The sequence below is a fragment of the Bufo bufo genome, chromosome 5, assembly GCF_905171765.1.
Source record: "Bufo bufo chromosome 5, aBufBuf1.1, whole genome shotgun sequence".
Taxonomy (NCBI): Eukaryota; Metazoa; Chordata; class Amphibia; order Anura; family Bufonidae; genus Bufo; species Bufo bufo.
Genome location: NC_053393.1, coordinates 366050745 through 366078100, shown reverse-complemented (window position 1 = coordinate 366078100; position 27356 = coordinate 366050745). Strand labels below are relative to the sequence as shown.

The following is a 27356-nucleotide window of genomic DNA, read 5'->3' as shown; positions in this document are numbered from 1 at the left end:
CTGTCTAGCGAATGTTCCGGAAAAGGTCTTTTAATCCTATGAAAACTGGTTCCCAAGTGTCCAATCGGGTGGCTTGGCTTTTCAAAGTGCCCAGGCCTGCCACTCTACCCAGCTGTGTGCTCCTCCCCTAAGAGCCCAAGGTTTACTGTGGAGAGGAAGCCTTGGGAGCTTAGGAGCGGTGCATACAGCGGAGAAGCGCTGAATCATCGGGATGTCAGGAGAGGAGAGGAAGCCTTGGGAGCTTAGGGGAGGTGCATACAGCGGAGAAGCGCTGAATCATCAGGATGTCAGGAGAGGACACATTAGGAGCTTAGGGGAGGAGTACACAGCAGTGAAGCGCTGAATCATCGGGATGTCAGGAGAGGACACTTTAGGAGCTTAGGGGAGGAGTACACAGTGGTGAAGCGCTGAATCATCGGGATGTCAGAGGAGAGGAGAGGAAGCCTTGGGAGCTTAGGGGAGGAGTACACAGTGGTGAAGCGCTGAAATCATTGGGATGTCAGAGGAGAGGAGAGGAAGCCTTGGGAGCTTAGGGGAGGTGCATACAGCGGAGAAGCGCTGAATCATCGGGATGTCAGGAGAGGAGAGGAAGCCTTGGGAGCTTAGGGGAGGAGTACACAGCGGTGAAGAGCTGAAATCATTGGGATGTCAGAGGAGAGGAGAGGAAGCCTTGGGAGCTTAGGGGAGGAGCACACATGGGTGAAGCGCTGAATCATTGGGATGTCAGAGGAGAGGAAGCCTTGGGAGCTTAGGGGAGGCGCACACAGCAGTGAACCGCTGCATCATCAGGATGTCAGGAGAGGACACATTGGGAGCTTAGGGGAGGCGCACACATCGTTGAAACGCTGCATCATCGGGATGTCATAGGATAGGAGAGGAAGCCTTGGAAGCTTAGAGGAGGAGCACACAGCAGGGAAGTGCTGCATTGTCGTTACGTCAGTGGAGAGGGGAGGAAACATTGGGAGTTTAAGGCTGGTTTCAGACGAGCGGGTGTCCGGCTCCTGACTCGCAACGCAGCACCCGTCCTGAACTTCCAGCATTGCCGGGGTCGCATAGCATTATATTGATTTATGAAGCTATGTAACTAGGGATGAGTGAATCGACTTCGGATGAAACATTCAAAGTCGATTCACATAAAACTTTGTTTGAATACTGTACGGAGCGAGCGCTCCGTACAGTATTAGAATGTATTGGCGTCTATGAGCCGAAGTTATTACTTTGCGAAGTCTCACAAGACGTTGCATAATAACTTCATAAATCAATTTCTACTGTAAAAAAAAAAGATTTCCCGAACTCTGGTTCAGTTCCAAGGTACCACTGGTTTTTTACAGTAGAAATTGATTTATGAAGTTATTATGCAACGTCTCGTGAGACTTCGCGAAGTAATAACTTAGGCTCATAGGAGCCAATACATTCTAATACTGTACGGAGCACTCGCTCCGTACAGTATTCAAAGTATTATGCAAATCTACTTCGGATGTTTCGTTCGAAGTCGATTTGCTCATCCCTATATGTAACCCTTACAGTTCTGGAATGTATTGGATAACACTGACAGCATTATGTCAGTGTTATCTAGTACATTCCAGACCTCTAAGGGTTACATAGCATCATAAATCAATAAAATGCAATGCCACACCGGCAGTGCTGAACGTGCAGGGTGCTGTGATGCGAGTCCGAAGCGTGACACTCGCTCGTCTGAAAGGGGCCTAAGGGAGGAGCAGACAGTGGGGAAATGCTGCATCATCAGGATGTCAGGGGAGAGGGGAGGAAACCTTGGGAGCTTAGAGGAGGAGCACACAGCAGGGAAGCGCTGCATAATTGGGATGTCAGGGGAGAGGGGAGGAAACCTTGGGAGCTTAGAGGAGGAGCACACAGCAGGGAAGCGCTGCATAATTGGGATGTCAGGGGAGAGGGGAGGAAACCATGGGAGCTTATAGGAGGAGCACACAGCAGGAAAGCGCTGCATAATTGGGATGTCAGGGGAGAGGGGAGGAAACCTTGGGAGCTTAGAGGAGGAGCACACCACAGGAAAGTGCTGCATCATCAGGATGTCAGGGGAGAGGGGAGGAAACCTTGGGAGCTTAAGGAAGGAGCACACAGCAGGAAAGCGCTGCATCATTGGGATGTCAGGGGAGAGGGGAGGAAACCTTGGGAGCTTAGAGGAGGAGCACACAGCAGGAAAGCGCTGCATCATTGGGATGTGAGGGGAGGAAACCTTGGGAGCTTAGAGGAGGAGCACACAGCAGGAAAGCGCTGCATCATTGGGATGTCAGGGGAGAAGGGAGGAAACCTTGGGAGCTTAAGGAAGGAGCACACAGCGGGGAAGCGCTGTATAATCGTGACATCAGGGGAGAGGAAACCTTGGGAGCTTAAGGGAGGAGCAGACAACGGGGAAATGCAACAGGCCTGGGAACTTTGAATAGCCAAGCCTGCCCAGCTGGGCACTTGGGAGCTGTTTTTCATAGGATTAAAAGTTCTGGACATTTGCAAAACAGACAAATGACATAAAGGTATATTCAGCATGCTTGTACAATGTTCTGATGGCCATTGCAGGTAGTTATACTAGTAAAAACTATGCGACAGATTAAAGGGGTTGTCTCAATTCAGTAAATGGCATGTATCCTGTAGAGAAATACAAGGCACTTACTAACGTATTGTGATTGCCCATATTGCCTACTTTGCTGGCTGGATTAATTTTTACATCATATTATACACTTCTCGTGTCCAGGGGTTAAGACCACCCTGCAATCCATCAGCAGTGGCCTTTCTTGCACGGCCTCTCGGGTGTTTGGGACTGCAGAAGTGCGCATAGGCTGGTGCCTTTATCTATAGTGGTCAAGCATGACTACTGCTGCTGTTGTATTGCAGGGTGGTTGTAACCATGGAAACGAGCAGTGAATAATGTGATGGAAAAATTAATCCAGCCAAGAAGGGAGGCAATATGGACAATCACAATACATTAGTAAGTGTCTGTATTAACTTTCTCTACATGATAAATGCCACTTACTGAAGTGAGACAACCCCTTTAAGGATATAGAATAATAACTATCTAACTGAATATATACACTGTAGATTAATTAATGTCAATAAGGAGACAATAACCCATTAAATCACATAAATATCATATCACATAAATGTTACCCATTGCTATGAAGAATAGTACACAATGAATATACTGTAGGTGCAATAGACTCAGACACCAGGGAATAACTAAGGAAAGTTTGGCTGTTGGAAACATCTATTTTTCCTTTCAAAAGCCCCGATTAAGTGTTCTCATCTCCTCATGACTGGATTTTGTGTTAGACATTCGGCAATCACGTCCTGAGCAGCCCATGGACTGACACGGTGTATCATCCCCCTGCAATGTGATGAAAGACATCAGCTAGAGTTGACAGCAGGAAAAACCACTCTGCTGGTAGGCTGGCACTGCAGCACAGCATGCTCACAGCAGCGTAGTGTGGTAGCCATCGCATTCTTTCCCTCCTGTTTTGTTCTCTCTCTTTTGAAGGAATGTACATGGAGAAAGAAAAACTTGTCAACTGCTTAATCTGTGACAACAAGTATTAATGTAAGGACTGATGAAAGCTGGGGTTGTCGGCTGCTAATACAGGTGTAATATAAACATTATGACAAGCCCAAATGTGTGCAAAAGGGATAATCTGGTTAAGAATGCGAGATAAGATGATCTTTACGCCTTGACACAGACAGTTAACTGTTTCAAGACAACTCAAAGAAGTCATCACAAACAAATGGGTATTATTTAAAGGATATTTGGGATTTTACGTACATGGTGGTCCAAATATGACAGGTGACAGATACAGGGGGTAAGAGCAGGTATTTTCCTTTGTAAGGCTGCAACCTCAAAGCCTTAAAAAAGTTGCACTTTTATAGTAAAAATAAATAAAGCACCATCTGCAATTACCCAACTTAAATTGTAACTGTAATCTCAGTTTATTTTTAATATAGTGTAAGGGGCAGGGACGTTAAGAAATTTTGTAATATACTTTATTAGCGAAACATATCCTTTTTACTAGAAAACAGTGTGTATACAGCGTTGCTAAGGAGAGTGCATTATCAGTGTCTAATGAATGGAACACACAGAGGCATGGTTCTCAGCCTGCCTCTTATCTCACTAACTCAGCCTTTGGCTCCCTAGATTTGCCCTAATGATCTCCGCTTGTATGCTTGTCTATATGACTTGTTGCCACCGTTGGCAGCTCTGCTCATTTAGCTCTGTGCCTTTTTTGTTAGTTATGAGCACAGAGAAAAGGGAGGAGTATGGGAAGGTCCATGTTTTGGAAAGCCAGTAGTTATACATGAACATAGTACATTTACTGTCAGTGCTAAGCATAGGCAGTCCCATTCTCTTCTCCCTTTCCTGTGCTCAGTAACTAACAGAAGTGCAGGGAATAGAGCTAAATTGGCAGCGCTGCCAACAATAAGCAGAAGCACCAAGTCAGACAGGCAGGGATCCTAGAGATCCTACAGGGATCTAGGAGCTGTGGTAGTGAGATAAGAGGCAGGCCAATGTACGTTCCACAGTAATCTTCAAGGCTCAGCAGAACACTGAAATTGTACTCTCTGTAGCAACACTACAGGCTCTTTAAATGCTGCTTTAGGCTACATGCACACGACCGTATCCGCAAAAAAAATGGATGACGTTCCGTATGTCATTTTTTTTTTTTTTTTGCGGATCCGTTTTTTTTGCGGATCCATTGTAATAATGCCTATCCTTGTCCACAAACTAGAAAAAAATAGGGCATGCACTATTTTTTTTGCGGAGCAACGGAACGGACATACTGATGCGGACAGCACACGGTGTGCTGTCTGCGTTTTTGGCGGACCCATTGAAATGAATGGGTCCGCATCCTATCTGCAAAAAAACGGATCGGACACGGAAACTAAAATACGGTCGTGTGCATGAGGCCTTAGAGTTGAAAAACACCTTTTACTAATAAAGCATATAAAAACTGTTCAAGACATTTATCCTCCTTTCTGACAAGATGTATTCTTGTATTTTTTTTAGTGCACACATTTTTGAAATCCATAACTAAATTATTTTTTGGGTGATACATGGAGCTTTATTTCTTTGTCATTTTTAATTTTAATATTTTTAGGTTTTTATGCCAAGGAAAAAATAGTCTGTTTTTCCATTTTTTTTTTGTAGCACAAAGTTCAACTAAAGTATATTTTTAAATTATGTCCCCATTGCATAATGGTCATTTTCAAATATGGGAATATATAGCTTATGGTCACCAGGGAGTGGCTAGAAGCTGCAGTGTGGCATGTGGTGGTGTTAATTTATTATTTTATTTATTTCGTTTTTTATTTATTTATTTATTTATTTACATTACATTGTGTGTTCCCTTTAGGGTCAAGACCTTTGGGGGTTATTTAACATTATATATTTTTATTTATTTATGATTTCTCCTGTAACTGGAGCCAACTTAACCCCCTGAGGTTGTTATTATGCTGTTAAACCTCACTGCAGAGCTGATCTGGGTCTGCTAAGATCCAGCAGCTCGTGCATATTACCCAGCCTCCAGAGATTACATTCTTGTGCCAAAGCAGAAAACGGCACTGCTGCTTCCAGATCTGAATACACAGCTCTATATGAGCGATGTGAATGTAGCAATTAAGGCATCATGCACACGACCGTATTTTTTTGCGGTCCGCAAAACGGGGTTCCGTTTTCCCGTGATCCGTGACCGTTTTTTCGTCCGTGGGTCTTCCTTGATTTTTGGAGGATCCACGGACATGAAAAAAAAGTCGTTTTGGTGTCCGCCTGGCCGTGCGGAGCCAAACGGATCCGTCCTGAATTATAATGCAAGTCAATCTGGACGGATCCGTTTGACGTTGACACAATATGGTGCCATTTCAAACGGATCCGTCCCCATTGACTTTCAATGTAAAGTCTGGAGTCCCTTTTATACCATCAGATCGGAGTTTTCTCCAATCCGATGGTATAATTTAACTTGAAGCGTCCCCATCACCATGGGAACGCCTCTATGTTAGAATATACTGTCGGATATGAGTTAGATCGTGAAACCTCATTTCCGACAGTATATTCTAACACAGAGGCGTTCCCATGGTGATGGGGACGCTTCTAGTTAGAATATACTACAAACTGTGTACATGACTGCCCCCTGCTGCCTAGCAGCATCCGATCTCTTACAGGGGGCCGTGATCAGCACAATTAACCCCTCAGGTGCCGCACCTGAAGGGGTTAATTGTACTATCATATCCCCCTGTAAGAGATCAGGGCTGCCAGGCAGCAGGGGGCAGACCCCTCTCCCTCCCCAGTTTGAATATCATTGGTGGCCAGTGCGGCCCCCCCCCCCCCTTCCTCCCTCTATTGTAATAATTAGTTGGTGGCACAGTGTGCCCCCCCCCCGCTTCCTCCCTCTATTGTAATAAATCGTCGGTGGCACAGTGCGCGCCCCCCATCGGCCCCCCCTCCCTCTATAGCATTAACAACATTGGTGGCCAGTGTGCGGCCTCCCATCCCCCCCCCCCCCCGATCATTGGTGGCAGCGGGTTACTAGCAATAGTACAATAGTAAAAGATTCATACTTACCTGGGAGCTGCGATGTCTGTGTCCGGCCGGGAGATCCTCCTACTGGTAAGTGACAGTTCATTTAGCAATGCGCCGCACAGACCTGTCACTTAACAGTAGGTGGAGCTCCCGGCCGGACACGAACATCGCAGCAGCCGGTAAGTATGAATCTTCTACTATTGTACTATTGCTAAGTAACCATGGCAACCAGGACTGTAGTAGCGTCCTGGTTGCCATGGTTACCGATCGGAGCCCCAGCGATTAAACTGGGACTCCGATCGGAACTCCGCTGCCACCAATGATGGGGGGGGGGGGTGAGATGGGAGGCCGCACACTGGCCACCAATGTTGTTAATGCTATAGAGGGAGGGGGGGCCGATGGGGGGCGCACACTGTGCCACCAACGAATTATTACAATAGAGGGAGGGAGGAGGGGGGGCGCACACTGTGCCACCAACGAATTATTACAATAGAGGGAGGGAGGGGCGCACACTGTGCCACCAACGAATTATTACAATAGAGGGAGGGGGGGGGCCGCACTGGCCACCAACCTATTATTACAATAGAGGGGGGGGGGGCCGCACTGGCCACCAATGATATTCAAACTGGGGAGGGGGGGGAGGGTCTGCCCCCTGCTGCCTGGCAGCCCTGATCTCTTACAGGGGGCCGTGATCAGCACAATTAACCCCTTCAGGTGCCGCACCTGAAGGGGTTAATTGTGCTGATCACGGCCCCCTGTAAGAGATCGGGTGCTGCCAGGCAGCAGGGGGCAGTCTTGTACACAGTTTGTAGTGTATTCTAACTAGAAGCGTCCCCATCACCATGGGAACGCTTCTGTGTTAGAATATACTGTCGGTTCTGAGTTTTCACGAAGTGAAAACTCAGCTTTGAAAAAGCTTTTATGCAGACGGATCTTCGGATCCGTCTGTATAAAAACTAACCTACGGCCACGGATCACGGACAAGGATGCCAATCTTGTGTGCATCCGTGTTCTTTCACGGACCCATTGACTTGAATGGGTCCGTGAACCGTTGGCCGTGAAAAAAATAGGACAGGTCATATTTTTTTCACGGCCAGGAAACACGGATCACGGATGCGGCTGCAAAACGGTGCATTTTCCGATTTTTCCACGGACCCATTGAAAGTCAATGGGTCCGCGAAAAAAAACGGAAAACGGCACAACGGCCACGGGTGCACACAACGGTCGTGTGCATGAGGCCTAAGAAGTAGGAAAGGTTTAAAAAAAAAAAAAAAAAAAAAAAAAAACACAAATACAAACAAACAGTCTCTGCTCTCTGATTACTCTTTGAGGCACCCAGTTATCACTGACAGCAGTCGTCCTTCTCTCACAGCTGCACGATTAGCGTGGAGCTGTTAAGTCTACAAGGATGTTCCTAAACTTCAGAAATGCGGACCATCCAGATGTATATATAGTCAACAGGTGGTCCAGAAGTGGTTAAAATAAATGTCCCTACCCAATATTAAAAATGAACTGAAATGACAGTTACACTTTAAAATGCAATATGAACATAGGCTTAAAGGTTTTTTTTTGTTTTTTAATTAGCAGGAACAACATTATAATAAAAAAGAAACTTCTAGGAGAACACTTTTAATATGTCATCTCAGAAGTTGGCGAAATACCGCTAAGATATGCCACCAATGACAGATAGGAACGGGTCCTACGTCTGGGACCTGTTCCCAACTCAAGAACAAGGCCCCGAAAGTGAAAGAGAGCACCACACATGCGCAGGGTGCTCCCCATTCACTTCTATAGGAGTTTCAAAAATAGCTAAGCGAGCATGCTCGGCTATTTCCGTAACTTCGATAGAAGTGAATGGGGAGCGCATGGCACGTGCATGGCCATCTCTCTATTCTCTTCTATGGGAGCACCATACAAAAAAAAATAAAAAATATAACTACAAGAATTTTGTCAAGGTTTTATTCTGCAATTACTTCTGTGGTTTACTGCATAAAGCATTTTAAGGATATGTTCCTTCACCTGCCTCACAACTGCACATGTAAACCGCATAGCGGTGTTCACATCTGGTTTTCAGTGCCATAGTTTGCGGTATAGAAGACTATGGGGCTAAAAGGTGAAAAGACTGATAAGGCATATTATGTTATTTTTTAACAGATTTTATTTTATTTTTTAAAGCTAAAAAAATTAAAATAAATCAATTAGAACATACCCTGTAAGCTATGGAGGGTATTTTAATAAAATCCCTTAATTACCACCATGACAAAACTGGTGAAACTGCTGAATGTGATCATAAACTTCTATGTTCAATTTCTACCTGTTGTGGTATTGAAAGCTGCCCTACCTAAACAGTGGTCTGTGATAAAAGGACATCATTTTCTCAAACCCAGTCATCCTTAAAGGCTATGGACACCGTTGAATCTATTTTTTATTAATGTAATGTACTTACTTTGGGCTTTAGTAAACATTTACACATGTTTGTCTTCTGCAGCTTCCATATATTCCGGTATATTGCAGGCTGCTCTGTCCCTTTGCAGTGATATCCACTGGAGCTGTCTGACGGCTCAACCCGTAGCCCTCATCTCTGCACTCCTGAGATCTCAAACATGTCTCTAACCTAAATTCTTATCAAATTGATAATTTAATTTACATGAGTGTTTATGGGCTCTGTAAAAAGGTACCTCTAAACAAGTTATATAGATCCAGGCAACTCTCCAATACAGATCCTTTTATTAGCCCTATGTGATGTTTTAGCTCAAATTGAACTTTTCTCACTTTCAGCTGAAATGTTGCACTGGGTTAATAAAATGATCCATATTGGAGAGCTGCCTGGATCTACAGTATAATACAGTATTTGGATTATCAAAGACATTTGTACCCGTGTCTGGAAAGGTGTTCACCGCCCATATACCTTTTTTGTTATCTTTTCCTTCCGATTTTTTAAAATTTTACCTCCAAACAAAAATATACTCAGCCTTTACAGGGTTAACTCTTAGGCCTCTTTCACACGGGCGCAATGCGTGAGGTGAACGCATTGCACCCGCACTGAATCCAGACCCATTCATTTCTATGGGGCTGTGCACATGAACGGTGATTTTCACGCATCACTTGTGCGTTGCATGAAAATCGCAGCATGCTCATAGAAGTGAATGGGGCTGCGTGAAAATCGCAAGCATCCGCAAGCAAATGCGGATGCGGTCCTATTTCATGCATAGTTGCTAAGGAGACGATCGGGATGGGGACCCGATCTTTATTATTTTCCCTTATAACATGGTTATAAGGGAAAATAATAGCATTCTTAATACAGAATGCTAAGTAAATTAGGGATGGAGGGGTTAAAAAATAATAAATTTAACTCACCCCATCCACTTGGTCGCGCAGCGGATCTCCTCTTTCTTCTTTCTTCAGGACCTGGGTAAAGGACCTTTGATGACGTCACTGCACTCATCACATGGCGATGGACCATGTGATGAGTGCAGCGACGTCATCAAAGGTCCTTTACCCAGGTCCTGAAGAAAGAAGAAAGAAGAGGAGATCCGCTACGCGACCAAGTGGATGGGGCAAGTTAAATTTATTATTTTTAACCCCTCAATGGACATTTTACGTAGCATTCTGTATTAAGAATGCTATTATTTTCCCTTATAACCATGTTATAAAGGGAAAATAATAAAATCTACAGAACACCTAACCCAAACCGGAACTTCTGTGAAGAAGTCTGAGTTCGGCTCTGGGTACCAAATATGCAGATTTTTCTCACGCGCGAGCAAAACGCACTTAAGCGCTTTGCACTCGCACTGAAAAAGCGCGACGCACTCGCATCCTATCCGGCCCTCACATGCGACGCCCGTGTGAAAGAGGCCTTACATAGCAACTAATTGGCATTTTACATTCACTGAGGATACTGCTGCAAGTCCTTCAATAAGAGGAACAGGCTGCAGAGCAAGGACTCATCTATTTGGCGTAGTAATGGCGCCTATCTTCTGCGGTGATGCTACAGCATTATAATAAGTGTGCTCAGAACTGTTCAATAAAAGAAATGGACAGGAAAAAATGACAGCCCAAACAAACCATGGATGGAGACACAAACTATGCCGGGCGCAATGTAAATGTGTCCCTAAGAAGGAAGACAAATAACTTGCTGAAAAATGTACTTTTCTAACATATATTTTATTGGAGTTGAAATATTACCCCTATTTTGACACCATAGTACCCAATTTTAGTAAGAACACCTAATTTATCTTTACAGAACAGATTAGTGTCCCCCTGCCCTCAATCCAGATGGGAATATTTAATTGTCCAGGAGACAAATCCATCAGCTTGCACAACTTTATCTCTGCTTCAACCTCAAATGAACAGTCATCGTTGCCAAAAGTAGCGATTTTGTACTTTCCCAGCCACTAAGACTCCTAATATCTGATCCTAAACAGAAGCTAGCATACTGGTGAACAACAGAGCTGGCTGCCCTGGATAACCCTATATTTGCTGGAGAAACCCAAGGTTACAGTTCAGCCACTTATTTATTTGTTTTTAAATTTTAAGTGAAATTCTGACTTTTAAGCAATTTTACAGAAGAACTTTAAATAAAAAAGTTGCACAACTTCACAAATACTCTGTCTTAGGGTGCATTCACACAACCGTAAGTGTTATTGCGGATCCGCAAAACACGGATACCGGCCATGTGCGTTCCGCATTTTGCGGACAAGAATAGGACATGCTCCATATTTTTTGCGGGGCCGCAGAACAGAACAACGGATGCGGAGAGCACACTGTGTGCTCGCCGCATCTTTTGCAGCCCCATTGAAATGAATGGGACCGCACCCATTCCGCAAAATTGCGGAACGGATGCGGATCCATTTATACGGTCGTGTGAATGCGCCCTTACTTTATTTTTTTTTACTTCATACCAAGTCCGGCATTTATAAATTTAGCCGTTTTCAATACTTGACAATTCAGCTTGTTTCGTCTGGACCACAGAGCAGTTTGGCTCCACTATATGGCACCTAAGAATGTAGCTCCAACTGTCTCTAAATTTACTTTTCAATCTGAACTACCAATAAAACATCATGTCAATCGGGGTTTACACGGTTTGATGCAGCGGCCGATTGTCGTGAAGATCAGGCGATTGGCAGCACATTCAGACAGACAGATTGTCCCGATAATCTGCCCGATAATTGGTGAGTCTAAATGCACCTAAAGAGGACCTTTCATGGGTCCAGACATTATGAAATAAGTAGGGGGTTGTGTAGGCAAGTAAGATCACTTACTAGCTTATCTGTCCGGCTCTCCGTTCCCCCGCTGTGCCCCCTTTTACTTTTCCCGCCTGGTATGGAAATGAATAGCATCTGCACAGGGAGGAGGAGACGGCCCTGTTTCTCAGTGGGGGAGAAGGTGAGGTTTTTTTCTCCCTGGCTGTGACGCTCTCCGCTGTGATTGGACTGTACAGTAAACGCCGTAATGAAAAAAAAAAATTTAAAACTTTTAAAAAATTTTTGTCATCTTGTTACCCCAAAAAAGTGAATAACAGTGATAAATGAGTCTCTCTCTTACTCCCCTTTCCGTCCCCACATACTTTCTCTTTTGCATTGGTTAAACTGTAATAAAATCATTAAGAAAAAAGGTGACAAAGTGTTTTTGGGGAATTTAATGATCTAGCCCAAGGATGGGTCATCTATATTAACACTTATTTTTAATGTATAGCTAAACTGTAAAATATGTTAAAATGCAAGTCAAAAGTAATGTTTTCCTTCAACCCTTAGGACTGTTTTCTATTAATGTTTATTAATAAGTTTAATAGGCTGTGGGCTGGTCAATCTGTCTCCTAAAGTCAATCAGTCCTTGATTTAAACAGGTATTTCCATCACAGACAATGGGGGCATATCGCTAGAATATGACCCCATTGTCTGACAGGTGCAGGTCCCACCTCTGGGACCAACACCTACACAAAGAACGGAACGCATGCGCAGCCGCCCTCCATTAATTTCTATGGGGCTGCCTAAATTAGCTGAGCACTGACGCGGCCATTTCCATCGGCCCCATAGAATTGAATCGGAGCGGTGGCTACACGGTGCGCTCCCATTCACTTGTATAGGGAGAGCGCTTAGCGGTGGCCAGACCCCAGGAAACCCGGGGTCCTCCAGCCACCACTCTCCCTGCTCCATTCTCAGCGTAGGTGCGGGTCCCACAGGTGGGACCTAGCGATATGCCCCCATTGTCTGTGTTGGGAATACCCCTTTAAGGAGTATCTGCCATTATAAAAAGATAATCCCTCTTCAGGCAGCTATAGATGTGTATTACTGTACAGTCGTGGCCAAAAGTTTTGAGAATGACACAAATATTAGTTTTCACAAAGTTTGCTGCTAAACTGCTTTTAGATCTTTGTTTCAGTTGTTTCTGTGATGTAGTGAAATATAATTACATGCACTTCATATGTTTCAAAGGCTTTTATCGACAATTACATGACATTTATGCAAAGAGTCAGTATTTGCAGTGTTGGCCCTTCTTTTTCAGGACCGCTGCAATTCGACTGGGCATGCTCTCAATCAACTTCTGGGCCAATTCCTGACTGATAGCAACCCATTCTTTCATAATCACTTCTTGGAGTTTGTCAGAATTAGTGGGTTTTTCTTTGTCCACCCGCCTCTTGAGGATTGACCACAAGTTCTCAATGGGATTAAGATCTGGGGAGTTTCCAGGCCATGGACCCAAAATGTCAAAGTTTTGGTCCCCGAGCCACTTAGTTATCACTTTTGCCTTATGGCGCGGTGCTCCATCGTGCTGGAAAATGCATTGTTCTTCACCAAACTGTTGTTGGATTGTTGGAAGAAGTTGCTGTTGGAGGGTGTTTTGGTACCATTCTTTATTCATGGCTGGGTTTTTGGGCAAAATTGTGAGTGAGCCCACTCCCTTGGATGAGAAGCAACCCCACACATAAATGGTCTCAGGATGCTTTACTGTTGGCATGACACAGGACTGATGGTAGCGCTCACCTTTTCTTCTCCAGACAAGCCTTTTTCCAGATGCCCCAAACAATCGGAAAGAGGCTTCATCGGAGAATATGACTTTGCCCCAGTCCTCAGCAGTCCATTCACCATACTTTCTGCAGAAGATCAATCTGTCCGTGATGTGTTTTTTTTTAGAGAAGTGGCTTCTTTGCTGCCCTTCTTGACACCAGGCCATCTTCCAAAAGTCTTCGCCTCACTGTGCGTGCAGATGCGCTCACACCTGCCTGCTGCCATTCCTGAACAAGCTCTGCACTAGTGGCACTCCGATCCCGCAGCTGAATCCTCTTTAGGAGACGATCCTGGCGCTTGCTGGACTTTCTTGGACGCCCTGAAGCCTTCTTAACAAGAATTGAACCTCTTTCCTTGAAGTTCTTGATGATCCTATAAATTGTTGATTGAGGTGCAATCTTAGTAGCCACAATATCCTTGCCTGTGAAGCCATTTTTATGCAACGCAATGATGGCTGCACGCGTTTCTTTGCAGGTCACCGTGGTTAACAATGGAAGAACAATGATTTCAAGCATCACCCTCCTTTTAACATGTCAAGTCTGCCATTTTAACCCAATCAGCCTGACATAATGATCTCCAGCCTTGTGGTCGTCAACATTCTCACCTGAGTTAACAAGACGATTACTGAAATGATCTCAGCAGGTCCTTTAATGACAGCAATGAAATGCAGTTGAAAGTTTTTTTTGGGATTAAGTTAATTTTCATGGCAAAGAAGGACTATGCAATTCATCTGATCACTCTTCATAACATTCTGGAGTATATGCAAATTGCTATTATAAAAACTTAAGCAGCAACTTTTCCAATTTCCAATATTTATGTAATTCTCAAAACTTTTGGCCACGACTGTAGATGCCAAAGAGAGTAAAACTAACCCTAAAATGTTCTTCAATTATATAAATGTCAAAAAGTATAAATCTGAAGGTGTCGGCCCTTTAAAGAGTAAAGAGTAATGAGGGGGGGAGTCGCAGAGAGCGACGAGGAGAAAGCAAAGCTGTTAAATATTTTTTTCTCCAATGTATTCACTGAGGAAAACAAACTGTCAGATGACATGCAGAATGTAAAAATAAATTCCCCATTAAAAGTGTCCTGTCTGACCCAGGAAGAAGTACATCAGCGACTTAAAAAGATTAAAATAGACAAATCGCCAGGATCGGATGGCATACACCCCCGTATCCTAAGGGAATTAAGTAATGTCATAGCCAGACCCTTATTTCTGATATTTGCGGACTCTGTACTGACAGGGAATGTCCCACAGGATTGGCGCATGGCAAATGTGGTGCCAATATTCAAAAAGGGTCCAAAAACATGGCCTAAAAACTATAGGCCGGTAAGTTTAACATCTGTTGTGGGTAAACTGTTTGAAGGTTTTTCTAAGAGATGCTATCTTAGAGCATCTCAACGGAAATAAGCAAATAACGCCATATCAGCATGGTTTCGTGAGGGATCGGTCATGTCAAACTAATTTAATCAGTTTCTATGAGGAGGTAAGTTCTAGACTTGACTGCGGATAATCAATGGATGTCGTATATCTGGACTTCTCCAAAGCATTTGACACTGTACCACATAAAAGGTTAGTATATAAAATGAGAATGCTTGGACTGGGAGAAAACGTCTGTATGTGGGTAAGTAACTGGCTCAATGATAGAAAACAGACGGTGGTTATTAACGGTACACACTCAGATTGGGTCACTGTCACTAGTGGGGTACCTCAGGGGTCAGTATTGGGCCCTATTCTCTTCAATATATTTATTAATGATCTTGTAGAAGGCTTGCACAGTAAAATATCAATTTTCGCAGAGGACACTAAACTGTGTAAAGTAATTAACACTGAAGAGGACAGTATACTACTACAGAGGGATCTGGATAGATTGGAGGCGTGGGCAGATAAGTGGCAGATGAGGTTTAACACTGACAAATGTAAAGTTCTGCACATGGGAAGGAATAATGCAAGTCACCCGTACATACTAAATGGTAAAACACTCGGTAACACTGACATGGAAAAGGATCTAGGAATTTTAATAAACAGCAAACTAAGCTGCAAAAACCAGTGTCGGGAAGCTGCTGCCAAGGCCAATAAGATAATGGGTTGCATCAGAAGGGGCATAGATGCCCGTGATAAGAACATAGTCCTACCACTGTACAAATCGCTAGTCCGACCACACATGGAGTACTGTGTACAGTTCTGGGCTCCTGTAAACAAGGCAGACATAGCAGTGCTGGAGAAGGTCCAGAGGAGGGCAACTAAAGTAATAACTGGAATGGGGCAACTACAGTACCCTGAAAGGTTATCAAAATTAGGGTTATTCAATTTAGAAAAAAGGCGACTGAGGGGAGATCTAATTACTATGTATAAATATATCAGGGGTCAGTACAGAGATCTCTCCCATCATCTATTTATCCCCAGGACTGTGACTGTGACGAGGGGACATTCTCTGCGTCTGGAGGAAAGAAGGTTTGTACACAAACATAGAAGAGGATTCTTTACGGTAAGAGCAGTGAGACTATGGAACTCTCTGCCTGAGGAGGTGGTGATGGTGAGTACAATAATGGAATTCAAGAGGGGCCTGGATGTATTTATGGAGTGTAATAATATTACAGGCTATAGCTACTAGAGAGGGGTCGTTGATCCAGGGAGTTATTCTGATTGCCTGATTGGAGTCGGGAAGGAATTTTTTATTCCCCTAAAGTGGGGAAAATTGGCTTCTACCTCACAGGGTTTATTTTTGCCTTCCCCTGGATCAACTTGCAGGATAACAGGCCAAACTGGATGGACAAATGTCTTTTTTCGACCTTATGTACTATGTTACTAGATGTAGTCAGAAATTGAGCACATTAGGGTGGTGTCACACTCAGTTTTTGCTTCTTCTTTTTTTTTTTTTTTTTTTTTTAGTTTTTGATGAAAACACATAACCTGCATATTTTGAATCTTTTCCTCCCTCCTTGTTTCTAACTGTGTAGAGTGTACAAGCTCTTTCTGTTAAAATTGTGCTCTGACCAATCAGTGCTCATCCACTTGCAGCTTCCCTTCCCCTCTCACAGCATGAGTGTCACAAACAGGCAAAATGATCCTTCTACTCCCTATTACTGTCATCTATAGGTCTTCAGTTACTGTGTACTGCTGAGGCCAGTAACTGCATGCAGTTGTCACCTGTTGCTGAGGCCAGGTAAACAAAGCCTGGTGGGGATAACCAAAGTGGCAGTGCTGAATCTAATCGGGGTATATATCTGCAGATTCTTAAAATGTGAGCCTGTCTGTTTCACTACAAACCTTAAACCCAGAAAACCCTACTACTACCTCTGGTGCATATTAAATGGCAGTAAACCTTCATGCAACTATTGTTTAGCCAACATAATAGGTATAAATAAAAAGAGAACTTGAATGCAGTTTCTGGACACTCTTTACACGGAGGTCTGGATATAGCAATTAGGTGCTCATATAATAATATCACTTAAAGCATACCCGAGTTAAAAAAAAATAAAAAATCATAATTGATGTGCTTCTTTGTAAAATCATAACTGTGAAGTTATGTTTGGGCTTCCCTAAAGTCTCTGTCAGCCATATTAATCCCTTTTTCATCAGTACAGCTAGATGCATTTCTCTCATAAGCATGGGGTGTCTCCCTTCTGCTAGCGCTGTATGCAGTGACCTCACTGCCCTTACTTCACACCATGTTTGTTTTCTTTCACACTGCCCAAAAAGCTGATAAGGAGGGATAACTCACACTTACAGAAAAGCAGGACACTCATGTGATGTTTAGAAGCAGTTATTTTTATCAGGCTCACAAACTCAGCCATCTCTGACACTCCCATACTTCCTCTCAGCCAACTTCTAAATCTCTGTTACCAGGGACAGATCTTGCCTGACAACAGTTTGGTGGAAGTGAGACCCCTAGTGGTCAATTTGCTAGTTACATCATCCTCTATTAAATGAAATGAAATTGTGTGAAAATACAGTGGCTCTTTAAAAATGTTTATAGTTTGAAAAAATGTCATTGAGACCAGCGTCAGAATAAGGGTGCAACATGATTATGGGTTTGGTTAGCAAAATAAATGCATCCAATGTGAGGTATCCACAGGATTCTTTGTGGCATAAGATTGCCCTTTTAGTAAATGTTTCACAGGACATCTGCATACTACTATCTCCCCCCCTTCTACCCTTGTACTGTCATTTCATCTGCAAAGCAGTATGCAAATAAGAAATTTAAGAAAAGTCATGCAAAATGTGATAAAAAGCAATACACATTGGTACTTGGTTTTCACACAGGGCAAAAAAGGTGGAAAAAAAAAAGTGTATGTCTATGGTACAAAAATGCAATACCATTCAATGCTGTGACTTAAAAAAAAAAACAAAAAAAAAAACACATCACTGACCCCACAAAAATGCGAGGAAATGGTCTTAAAACACTACTACAAAAAATGTTTGTGTTGTGTTTAATAATCCCAACAGACTTCCAAATAACATATGAAGCTGGCATTTGCTGCCTAAAAAAAAATAAACAGAAAAAAAGTGCATTGAAAAAAAAAATTTGGGGAAAAAGACTATGAACTATGATTTTTTATTTTTTTTTGCCTAGAGTAATCCAAACACTATGGAGGTCATTGACTAAACTGAAATACATCTTAGGCTAATTAGGCTAATTAGGCTAAATTTAAGGCCAATATGGTGAGCAATGTAAGTTGCGCAGCAATCTGCGACTTCGCCCCACTCACACCAGTTCTAAAGTTGTGGACGTGGCATGGGCGGGGAAAGACTGGCAGGCCCATCTCATTCACCATTTTCTACGCCTATTTTAGGCGTAGAAAATGTCTATGGCCCCTTTCACATGGGGCGAGTATTCCGCACGGATGCGATGCGCGAGTTGAACGCATTGCACCCGCACTGAATACAGACCCATTCATTTCTATGGGGCTGTTCAGATGAGCGGTGATTTTCACGCATCACTTATGCGTTGCGTGAAAATCGCAGCATGCTCTATATTCAGCGTTTTTCACGCAACGCAGGCCCCATAGAAGTGAATGGGGTTGCGTGAAAATCGCAAGCAAGTGCGAATGCAGTGCAATTTTCACGCACGGTTGCTAGGAGACGATCGGGATGGAGACCCGATCACTATTATTTTCCCTTATAACATGGTTATAAGGGAAAAGAATAGCATTCTGAATACAGAATGCAAAGTAAAATAGCGCTGGAGGGGTTAAAAAAATAATAATAATAATTTAACTCACCTTAGTACACTTGATCGCGCTGCCCGGCATCTCCTTGTGTCTCCTTTGTTGAACAGGACCTGTGGTGAGCATTAAATACAGTTACAGGACCTTTGATGACGTCACTCCGGTCATCACATGGTACGTCACATGATCTTTTACCATGGTGACGGATCATGTGATGACCAGAGTGACGTCATCAAAAGTCCTGTAACTGTAGTTAATGCTCACCACAGGTCCTATTCAACAAAGGAGACAGAAGTAGATGCCGGGCCGCGATCAAGTGGACTAAGGCGAGTTAAATTATTATTATTTTTAACCCCTCCAGCGCTGTTTTACTTTGCATTCTGTATTCAGAATGCTATTATTTTCCCTTATAACCATGTTATAAGGGCAAATAATACAATCTACAGAACACCGATCCCAAGCCCGAACTTCAGTGAAGAAGTTCGGGTTTGGGTACCAAACATGCGCGATTTTTCTCACGCGCGTGCAAAATGCATTACAATGTTTACAATGTCGCGCGGAAAAATCGCGTGTGTTCCCGCAACGCCCGTGTGAAACCAGCCTAAGGCTCCATTCAGACGTCTGTAGTGCATTGCGGATCTGCAAATTGCAGATCCGCAATACACCTGGCCGGCACCCCCATAGAAATGCCTATTCTTATCCACAATTGCGGACAAGAATAGGACATGCTCTATTTTCTGGCGTAGCTGTGGACCGGAAGATTGGGGGTGCGCTCCGGAAACGCGGATGTGGAGAGCACATAGTGTGCTTTCTGAATCTCTTCCGGCCCAATAGAGAATGAATGGGTCCGCACCCGTTCCGGATACTTGCGTAATGGATGCGGACCCATTTTACGGACGTTCGAATGGAGCCTAAATGTAAGACAGCTAGGAAGCAGTCTTACAATTAGAACTGGTGGAAGATCCGTCGAAGTTACGGAGAGGCCTGCGCGTCTAAAAAGACAGTATTAATAAATGTGCCCCTATATTTTTGCCACATAAGAGCTCTTTCTTCCGGCATAGAGTTCCGTCATCGGGGCTCTATGCCGGATGAATCCTGATCAGTTTTATCCTAATGCATTCTGAATGGAGAGAAATCCGTTCAGGATGCATCAGGATGCCTTCAGTTCCGGAACGGAACGTTTTTTGGCCGGAGAAAATACCGCAGCATGCTGCGCTTTTTGCTCCGGCCAAAAATCCTGAACACTTGCCGCAAGGCCGGATCCGGAATTAATGCTCATTGAAAGGCATTAATCCGGATCCGGCCTTAAGCTAAACGTCGTTTCGGCGCATTGCCGGATCCGACGTTTAGCTTTTTCTGAATGGTTACCATGGCTGCCAAGACGCTAAAGTCCTGGTTGCCATGGTAAAGTGTAGTGGGGAGCAGGGGAGCAGTATACTTGCCGTCCGTGCGGCTCCCCGGGCGCTCCAGAGTGACGTCAGGGCGCCCCACGCGCATGGATGACGTGATCGCATGGACACGTCATCCATGCGCATGGGGCGCTCTGACGTCATTCTGGAGCGCCCCGGGAGCCGCACGGACTGTAAGTATACTGCTCCCCCGCTCCCCGCTCCTACTATGGCAACCAGGACTTTAATAGCGTCCTGGGTGCCATAGTAACACTGAACGCATTTTGAAGACGGATCCGTCTTCAAATGCTTTCAGTTCACTTGCGTTTTTCCGGATCCGGCGTGTAATTCCGGCAAATGGAGTACACGCCGGATCCGGACAACGCAAGTGTGAAAGAGCCCTAATCAGTTTTTTGTTTGTTTGTTTTTTACTTCAGCACTTTCTTTCCAATGTTTACTTCCTGTTTTTATCAGCGTTCTGCTGTGTTTGCTAACCGAACCAAGCATGCTTTCCTCTGTATTGTTTCACAGGGTTTTGCTCTACCTAACTAAAGACAGTATTACACAGCCCGATGTGGCAGACTATTGTTGGGAGGGAAGCGGTCCCTCCCGGCAACCGCCTGCTCACTAGCGGAGGAGACCGCTGCTATTATAGCCAGCGATCTCCTCCACAAAATGGGGAGGAGCGATAGCTATGCCATCGCTCGTTCCTATGCTGTATAGTGCTGCCTGCAAACAATTTTTTAACACGTCAAAAGATTTGGATTGCCTGATGATCGAGTATGCTCATTCATCGGGCAATCAGCGGCAGTATTACACAGCAAGATGCAGTGATCATAGGAGCGCTTGTTAGCCATCATCTACGGAAAAAAGGCTTTAAATGGACAGGGGAGGTGTAGGGGGCATGACCACTGCAGAAGGAATGGTGTGACAGGTGGAGGTTCAATATATTTATGACCCCTTCCTGCTGAGTTCCTGTGCAAAAGGGTGGTCACACCAAATATTGATTTAGTTTTGATTTCTCTTTTGTTCATTCACTTTGCATTTAGTTAGTTAAAGGGCATCTGTCAGCAAATCTACACCTATGAAACTAGCTGACCTTTTGCATGTGCACTTGGGAGTGGAAGGCATTTGTGTTGGTCCAATGTCTGTATGTGCCCACATTGCTGAGAAAAATGCAGTTTTAATTTATGCAAATGAGCCTCTAGGAGCAATGGGGGCGTTCCCATTACACCTAGAGACTCTCATCTCTCCGCAATGGCTGCTCCCTCTGCACTTTAATTGACAGGACCAAGCAATGAGAACATCATTATGCCTGTCCCCGTCAATCAGAGTGCAGAGGGCATGACAGTTGCAGAGAGAGCTGAGCCTCTAGGATTAACGGCAACATCCCCGTTGCTCCTGGAAGCTCATTTGCCTATATCAAAACAAAAATTTTCTCTGCAAAGCGGGTACATACATGTATAACCATACATGCACACAACATTAAACCGCATAATCACCCCGATCGCATAATCATAAAGGGCTTTTACGCTGCAGGCTCACTTGCTGAGCTCGCTCCATACATGGCAGGTGCCAACTGTATAATACAGCCTGGGGTCTTCTGTATGAACCCCTTAGTGAACACCAATACGCCTTTTTACGGCAGTCACTAAGGGGTCTTAGGCCGGGCCGCCACCTTTTCACGGCGCAGAGCAGAGGCTCTGCTCCCACATGAGAGCCGCACTCCTGCTCAAACAGCCCGGAAAGGCAGGAGTGCTGATCCGAGCTGTTTACCCCTTTACATACTGTGAGCAATGGCGCCCACCACATGTAAGCGGTGAGAGAGGGAGCGGACTCCCTATGTCTCCCATTGGCACCTAGCAAATGCGATGGTGGGGTGCTGATGTGTGTATAGCTGGCTTGGACCTGGTGTAGGCCCCAAGCCTGCCTGTAGTGTTCCCCAGCAGGCTTCACCTCTCCGGAAAAAAATAAAAATATAGCAAAAAGAAAATATCTCTCCCACGTTTGGCATAGTCGCGTCCGTAACGACCCGTACTACACAAACATCATGTAAAATATGGTGACCACTGTAGAAAAAAAAGACAAAAATTGCTAATTTATTCTTAGTCGCCACAGAATTTTTTTTTTTATATAACAAGCGAAAGTGTTATTTACCCCAAAATGACACCAAACTACAAGTTGTATTGCAAAAATCAAGCCCTCACACAACTCTATAGAAAGAAGAAAAAAAAGTTTTGGGACTTGGGATGTGGCAAAAAAAAATAAAAAGGTTTTTATTGCACAAAAGTAGTAAAATGTAGAAAAAAACTATATGTATTTGGTATCACTGTAATCGTACTAACCTAGAGAATAAAGATATTATGTTATTCCTATTATAAGATATTATAACGTAGAAACTCAGTGGCAGCTTTGCTGTTCTTTCCCCATCTCCCTCCCAGAAAGAGTTCATTAAAGTTGTGTGTACAAAATGGCGCCATTAAAAACTACAACTTATCCTGCAAAAACAAGACTACATACATAAATTTAAAATGGAATTTTTCTAGCTTTCGGAAGGCAACTCTTGGTCAGTAAGGCCCAAAGCAGGCTGGTCACTAAGGGGTTAAACACTTCTATTTTTGAAGGCTATTCTTTGCAGCAATTCATACACACCTGCCGAAAACCTTTGCACAGTACTAATATATATATATATATATATATATACACATATACATACATACATACATACATACATACATACACACACACATACACATATAGCACTTTACTTCCAATGAGTCTGCTCTGCATTTAAAACATTTTATTGCTTAGTGCAACTTTCAAATTAAAGTGACTTCATTGGGAACGTGTTTTTTTATGTGCTGGATTACATCATAAATTATTCCGTAATTTTTTTTACAGCTCTGGCCTGTGCAGGTTGCTGCTTATCTGACCTTGCGGGAAATGTACGCCGCAGTAATACCCTGAGGAGACAAGGGAATCCACTAGCGGACCCTCTCTGATAAATAGTACAATAAGTTGGCGCGATTACAGGCCATGTTGCACATTCTTTTTGGAAGCTTTGATTTGTTATCTGGACTTGGAATGGAAAACACAGAGAAAGGACAGCAACAGAGGAAGCGCTGTAGGCTGCTGCATGCTAGTGATTTCATCAGCCTGTGCTAACTCTTAGTCACTTACCTCGTAGCCCTTTTCCAGTAGAAACTCCGCCAAATAAGAGCCATCCTAGGAAAAGAGGGAAAAAAAAAAGAGATTAAAGTATGTGAGAAACGTGCACAGCCACCGTATGGGAGCTGATATTATGTAACACAGCGATATAGAAATCATACTGCAGGAAGGTGCACACACACTTTGCCAACTCAAATGTTTAGCCACATGCTGAGCCGCGGACAGTCAGAGGCAATGTTCTCCAGGGATGGCCTATTTGACAGCTCTACAGAAACCTGATCCTGGTTTTACTAATCAGAGCTGCCCAAGCTAAAATATAAAAGAATGTCGTAGAAAAGGCTGCGGAGATATACCGTGAGGGCACCAATTACATAATACATGTACATTACAATGGATATTAGCAGTTGTTACATTTTGTAAGTTTTAATCAATGTTCCTGACAGCATTTCTCTTTAAAACATGGCATAATACCTTTCAAGCATTTCACCATGCCAGAGTTGCTTGCTCGGCTCTTTCCATAACTGCCAATGACCTCAGTAGAGAAGAATATGGCCACACGCGACCACCTCTCTACTGAAATGTAGGACATATATTTTCCGGGAACTGAGTTGGTTGGTCAGTAGTATCACTTTTCTCCCAATTGGAGAGAGGTTCATAGGGGGGACCCACACCTATAAGGCATTTATGGCATGCGAGGTAAACACAATTAATGCCGTATAATGGACCAGCCCTTACATTAGTAAGTAAGGGTAGAGCTTACATGGTTGAGGAGGGACTGTCCCCCGATGGAGGAAATTCAGTAGAGTACGTAAGGTAAGGCAAGGTGCAGTAAAAAAAAACTTGACTTTTTCATGAGCTTTACTGGTAATTCCATGACTGCTTTATGTCAAAAGTGGGCAAATGATGATCGCATACTAAAACAGAACTTTGCCCGATGAACAACGGAATAGTTAAATCTGAACTTGTGCACCTCTCACTTTAGAAATACATCTTCAGTAACAGCCATAAGTACCTACTGGTAGGGTAGATTACTCCCATGGCCATTTTTAAAATGTTTTTTATTTTTTCTAAAACTTTAATTATGTATTTTTTTTTTAACCATTTATTAATCCCACAAAGGGACCCCGACATGCAATTCTTTTATCGTTGGCACCGTATTACTAACAGGCACTCTATTAGGCTGCATCTCTGGCACAGCTCAATAGGGCTTATATACAAGGCAGATCTGGGGTCCTTCATTGGACCCTGTCTGCCATGTGAAGACGTAGGCACCTTGCAATCTCATTCACGGGGTGCCAATGCCTGACAAAGGGAGCCACCTCCATCCGAAACCACTTAGATGCCACAGTCACTATTGAACACGGCATCTAAGGGGTTAAAAGGCCTGGGATTGGCGCTTCTGCTGATCTGGGCTGTTGGAGCAGAAACCTGGCTGTCATAGTGGAGTTGAGCTGTTGCTATCCATTGCACTGGAGACCTGTCCGCTGTAAAAAGGGGGCCGTCTAGAGTAAGGCTCATTAATGACCACTATAAAAAAGCATATCTGCACCCCAAAAAAAATTTTGCGTTTCCTGACTACTGCGTTTTTTGTGGCACTTTAGTCCCAAAAAACAAAACAGCAACTCCAGATGTTAGCTGAAAGTCTATGAAAAACATGAAATGTAGGACACAGATTTTTTTTTCTTCTTGGTAGTGGCATTTTTATTAATTTCGAGGCTTTTTTTGTGACTGGCCTTTTAAAAACAAAATATATATAAATGCATTATGTTAAGGTAATGGAATTATTTTAAGGTGTTTTCCCATCCTCTATAGGGAAAAACGCCTGAAAAAATGCAATTCTAATGAGTGTCAAAAATTCCACAAAAAAAGTCACAAAAACGCATGTGGTATGCAAAAGATTGCAAGTGGTTTTATGGCTTTTTTTTAGCAGAAAAAAAAAATGCATGTGAAAGAAGCCTAATACTTTCTTTTAGCATCCAAACATATGCAAATCTACACACCCGTCTGAATACATTGGCAGTCACGAGTTTTATCATAATTATCAGTTTTTTAGTACCTAAAAAAAAGGTATCCAAAAAGTAAACCTGCCAAACAGATGCCAAAAAGACATGGTGCAGGTCTGCCCAAATAAGGTGTCCCATTAGAAGTACGTCTGTAAGCTCTTTTAGGATATAGACATTGACAAATGTAACCTGCTACACATTACAGATCATGACACAATTTCTCAATTTATTTGTAAATTAGCTGGACGTCCAATACTTTTACTATTATTCAGTAATAGTTTACCCTGGGAAACACAAATATTAAACTGTAGAAGTGCTAAAGCCATAGGGTAAAAGGGGAGAGGAAGAGCTGTGTGGATTTAATACGCTGATGTGAAACAGACCTGACCAGAATTGAACCCTGTCAATAAGGTCTTGTTCTTCTCACCCAAGCTATTTCTCAGACTTTCCAACCACACTGGAACATTCTGAACTAGCAGTGGCACTCGCTTCCTCACTACTTCCTTTCCAGGTCTATCGAGTGATAGGCCCGGGATTTGCAATGAGATGGAAACAGGCAGCAAGTGCTACTGGTGTCTGGCCGACACACAGCACAGCTGATTTACTGTCTGGCAATGCAACACACGCTACGCAGACTGATGTGGAACTTCGCCGGCACCCATAGGCCACAATTTTGGACTGGGTGTCCGTTTTCAAAAGGGGCACAGCAATGCAGCCATTGTCGATGCCTATAATCGAAGCATTGACTCCAGTCTCTCGCTTGTGCCAAAAGTCGTAATGAAATCAGGGAAGGAGGAACATTCCAGTAGTTCTAGATGTGATAAAGTACACAGCGTTGTTTGTCCAGAGCTAAAGTTCCCTTTTCCGCAAAGGCGATCAACTTTGATGATGTTTGACCATATATATTAGGCCAAGGTGGGTGTACATGTATTCACTAATTTAAGGTAAACACGTTAAACCTGCTGACCTAGAAAAGAACTAAAAAAAAAAAAAAGACTTCTCCAGATGTGGCTTACGAATTAGGAAAAAAAGAAATTACCATTTGAAAGTCTAAAGTTGAAACCCGGGCTGTGGAGTCGGTAAGCCAAAGTTCTGAATCCAACTCAGACTCCTGCATTTTATCACACTCCGACGCCAGCTCCAACAAATTCATAAATGGACGATAATTTTGTAATAACAAATTTACTGTCGTTTTTTCTCACCATCATGTAAGTAATCAGGATACTTAGATAGAACTTAAACCATATTTATTAGAATACAATTTTTGAAATTTTTTACATTCTTTTAAGTAAATGTGCAATGCACTATGCATTTAAAAGGGAATCGGTCACCCACTGTTCACAATTTATACTACCAGCAACATCCAGCAGAACATATAACCACCATTGCCAACAAACTTGTAGGTCACCAGGGTGTGAAGTCATTGCCCAAATAAAGAACCTTTATTGACATCCAAATCCGGCTCCCAGTGCCCAAATAGACAGGCTGTCCTTTTGAAAGGGCCCAAGCCCACCTCTTTTACCCAATTTCAGCTCCTTCCCTATCCTTTCAAACCTTCCTCTCATTTCTCGGCGTCACCGTGCAGCACTTCCAAATCTCATGCAAGCTTTCTGTCTTCCGGCGCCTACACTCTACATTCCCTTCTGTGGACTAGTATGTTCCACAAGGACAAAGGCCCCATTACATGGCATGACATACACTGAGGCACTACCCACAGAAGGCACTGTAGTGGGCAGGCATCGGAGGACAGGGAGAGGGGAGATTTGGAAGTGCTGCACTGTGATGTCAAGGGAGAGGGGAGGAGCTGAAATTTGGTAGAAGAGTGGTGCTTGGGCACTTTCAAAAGGAAAGCCCGTCCAGCTCGGCACTGAGCTGGATTTGCATATCAATAAAAGTTATTTTTCCACACCCTGGGTATGTTGGCAATGGTGGTTACATATTCTGTTGGGCATTGCTGGTAGGACAAAATGTTGAAAAGTGGATGACTCCCCTTAATAACTGGCAAACACTGTTATACTTTATTTTAATTTATGAATTCGTCCACATCCATGTGGTAGATGTCCCATTTGTCCATTTATTTTAAAAA

At 43.5% G+C, this 27356-nt stretch overlaps 1 protein-coding gene across 2 annotated transcripts in view; it reads right to left on the bottom strand.

Moving 5' to 3' along the window:
- The window catches only part of GMDS (GDP-mannose 4,6-dehydratase), a 543088-nt gene that overhangs the window by 445522 nt on the left and 70210 nt on the right, over positions 1-27356 (bottom strand). For both annotated transcript variants that reach the window (XM_040432856.1, XM_040432857.1), the window contains exon 3: positions 23280-23324. In XM_040432856.1, coding sequence (XP_040288790.1) covers positions 23280-23324 — 45 coding nt within the window. The remainder of the gene's footprint in view (positions 1-23279; positions 23325-27356) is intronic.